Source organism: Phalaenopsis equestris, unplaced genomic scaffold (genome assembly GCF_001263595.1).
Source record: "Phalaenopsis equestris unplaced genomic scaffold, ASM126359v1 Scaffold198725, whole genome shotgun sequence".
NCBI lineage: Eukaryota > Viridiplantae > Streptophyta > Magnoliopsida > Asparagales > Orchidaceae > Phalaenopsis > Phalaenopsis equestris.
In genome coordinates this window covers 15,977-18,951 of record NW_018218634.1, presented here as the reverse complement: position 1 = coordinate 18,951, position 2,975 = coordinate 15,977, and the positions used below count along the sequence as shown (strand labels likewise).

The 2,975-nt window shown below is 34.3% G+C and overlaps 1 protein-coding gene across 1 annotated transcript; it reads left to right on the top strand.

The window, feature by feature from the left end:
* Window positions 1-324: 324 nt before the first annotated feature.
* Window positions 325-2,202, top strand: LOC110035641. The gene is made up of 5 exons (XM_020739907.1): window positions 325-708; window positions 928-1,090; window positions 1,275-1,341; window positions 1,451-1,688; window positions 1,830-2,202. The coding sequence occupies exons 1-5, from the start codon at window positions 623-625 to the stop codon at window positions 2,038-2,040; spliced, it is 765 nt and encodes a 254-aa protein (XP_020595566.1). The 5' UTR covers window positions 325-622; the 3' UTR covers window positions 2,041-2,202.
* Window positions 2,203-2,975: the final 773 nt, after the last annotated feature.

Below are 2,975 nucleotides of genomic sequence, written 5' to 3'. Positions count from 1 at the left end.
GTAAACTAAAATTTGAATTCAAATCAATTTTGACGGCATTGATTCTCATAAATAGTCGGGGATAATAAATTTTAAGGACCATTCCTCGAATAAAATAATTAATAGTTCCAATTAAATGCATTGCTGGGTGTGGTAATAATATAAAAATTTTGCCTATTTTTCAAGAATTTTAAATTTTTACTAATATATATTTCCAATAAAAATTTCGCTTTTTTTTAATGAATTTTAAATTTTTATCCTGAACTCAAATCTCAGATGATTGACGTGAACCAAAAATTTCGGATACTTTCAAAATTGAAGTTATTACATGGGGTCTCTTTCTATCTCAAATCCATAAGACGCCAATCCAGCCGCCCAACTCTCAATCCCACGCAAAAGCGTTCTGGCTGTGGCGCACTTCTGTGTTTACATTTTGGGGAAATTTTTTTCTTACCTTCCCGTTCTTGGCCGGGTTAGCGCTTTAAGATGAATGCTCTTGTTCCCAATCCTCTTTGCCAGTGATTCTATAAATTGGAATATTCATTCGAAGCTGAGGGATCCCTCCTGTTATGCGTAAGGCTTAGGGTGCTATCATATCCTTTTCTTCTTTTCTAAGAACCTGACGAAGTTATAGAAGTTTCAGATGTTTCAGAATCAGTTTTCCAGGCCTTCATCTTTCAAAGGATCGCTCAAGGCCCTGGAGGCTGACATCCAGCATGCCAACTCCTTGTAAGTCCTCTATCTCATCTTTGATTTTGTCCACTGCTTCGATTTTCTTCTGTTTTCTGACTTCCATAATCGAGATGGATAGAAATGATAAGAAAAAAAGGAAATAGAATTTTTTTTTTATTTCATTTGCGTTTATTCTCACTTCAAAGCATGCTCTCGCTAGTAGTTTTTCTTTGGGATTTGTGCTGGTTTTGACCGCTAGGGATATGGATTTTGCAGGGCTCATGCTGTGCAGAGAGCATATGGTGGTGCTTGCCTGCAGATGAAACTGTCTTATGGTCCTCTGGCTCCGATTTTCGTCTTTCTTCTGCAGTGGATGCACTGTGTCCCGACTTATGTGCTTTCCAGTAATCTAGGGCTTCTTCAAATACTTGTGTACAAGGTTGTACTTCTGAATTATTTTCTTATTTATCTTTTGCGTTTTTCAATAATTATCCAAATTTTAAGAAAAATGACTTAATACTTGAGATTTTACTTTTCTGCTCTTATTTGATTGTTGTGCTTATGCTGAATTCAGTTGTGTACTGAGTTTGGTAGAATTGAACAATGGGGCTAAAATTATGCAGGTGTATGTTGACGGAAAATCTTCGATATCTGCACACGAGAGGAGAGCCAGTATTAGAGAATTCTATGGTAAATATTAAGTTATATATCCCTTTTGCTTTCAATGTGATTTTCTGGTGATCCAACTGCCCGCTTCTTGGTTTTTAATGACAAGTACATAATTGTAAATATATCTTAGGTATCATTTATCCTTCTCTTCAACAATTAGAAAGCAACCTGTTGGAGAAAAAAGAGACCTTTGACAGAGTTAGAAGCAAAGATATTGTTGGAAGAAAACGAGCAGAAGAGTGGCGGAAGAAGCTTTCGGATAAGGATTTGGAGAGAGATGATGAGTGTGGTATTTGCCTGGAAATCTGCACCAAGATGGTTCTTCCTAGCTGCAATCATGCAATGTGTATAAATTGTTACCATGACTGGTAAATAGTCAAGCATAAAAAAGGGATTTTTTTCTTGTTTCTGACTAAACTTTTTCTATGATTTGTCTAGCTTTCTGAATTAAATCTTGTATAACTTCGAATTATTTACTCTGCTAAGATTGTTATGGCTTTTGATGACAGGAACACAAGGTCACAGTCCTGCCCCTTTTGCAGGGCAAGCCTTAAAAGAGTTCGTTCTAGAGACCTATGGGTGCTAACAAGCAATTGTGATGTGGTGGATACAGAGACTATAGAGAAGGAGAATGTAAGGCATTTCTTTTGCTATATTGATAGTTTGCCTCTCAACATTCCAGACACACTTTTCTTGGTCTATTATGATTACTTGTTCTGAGGTAAAAATCCGAAGTGCGATCTGTAGATATAAGGAGAGTGGAATACAAACTGCACCAAAGCCATCCATCTCTATTTGATTGAGTTTGGCTGGAGAGAAATCTCTTTCATAATTTTAAAATTCTCCTAACATAGTTGATTAACTAGTTTGTAGATTAATGCTTCTCTGAAAAGTTGTAAATAGATTCTTAATTGAATTGAAATATAAGAATTTGTCTTTCGCTTCAATTGCAAATCAATTGATTTTCTTCTTTCTGAAGTTTTCCATGTTGTGTTTCTTAAAGAGAATGTTTCTCGTATTGATCTTTGGGTGGGCAATATTTTTAAATTTACAATCTAATTCACCAGTTTTGAGCCCCTGAGATCGTTTAGTTTAGTATATGAGGAAAGTCAATAATTTGATAGTTAAGTCTGCATGTTTTTAGAGAACTCTTTCTCGTAAAAATGGCAATAGGTATTTAATCTTTTTTATTTTGTTGTCCAGCCTTAATCAGCCAAAATAAAATGGTGAAATACTCAAAATACAGACATACTGCTGCTAAATTCTAGAACTTGTACTTGTTTGAGAATTCTTTCAAATTGTCCAGAAGTTTTCTTCTTCATTCACATCCCCTATTCTACCTAAATTATTGGTTTAAATTTAATTGCAGATGCTCTTCATCATCAAATGCTTATTTTCTTTTGATAACCTTCTGAACAAATTTTATCCTTATTGTATCACATGTTTTTTTAATGCAAGTTATTTTGCATAATAGTAACTTCTAGTGAAGTTAAAATGGAAGGTGGTTCTTGAGTAAATGTTAAGTACTCTAGTTATGAAAAATGGTTTTATATATATATAGTTTTGATCCAATCGATTGGAAAGTTCAATTTTTCTCATAATTGTTTTAAGATAACATTTGGAAATGCCAAAATGAAAATCAACATCATTCCTTC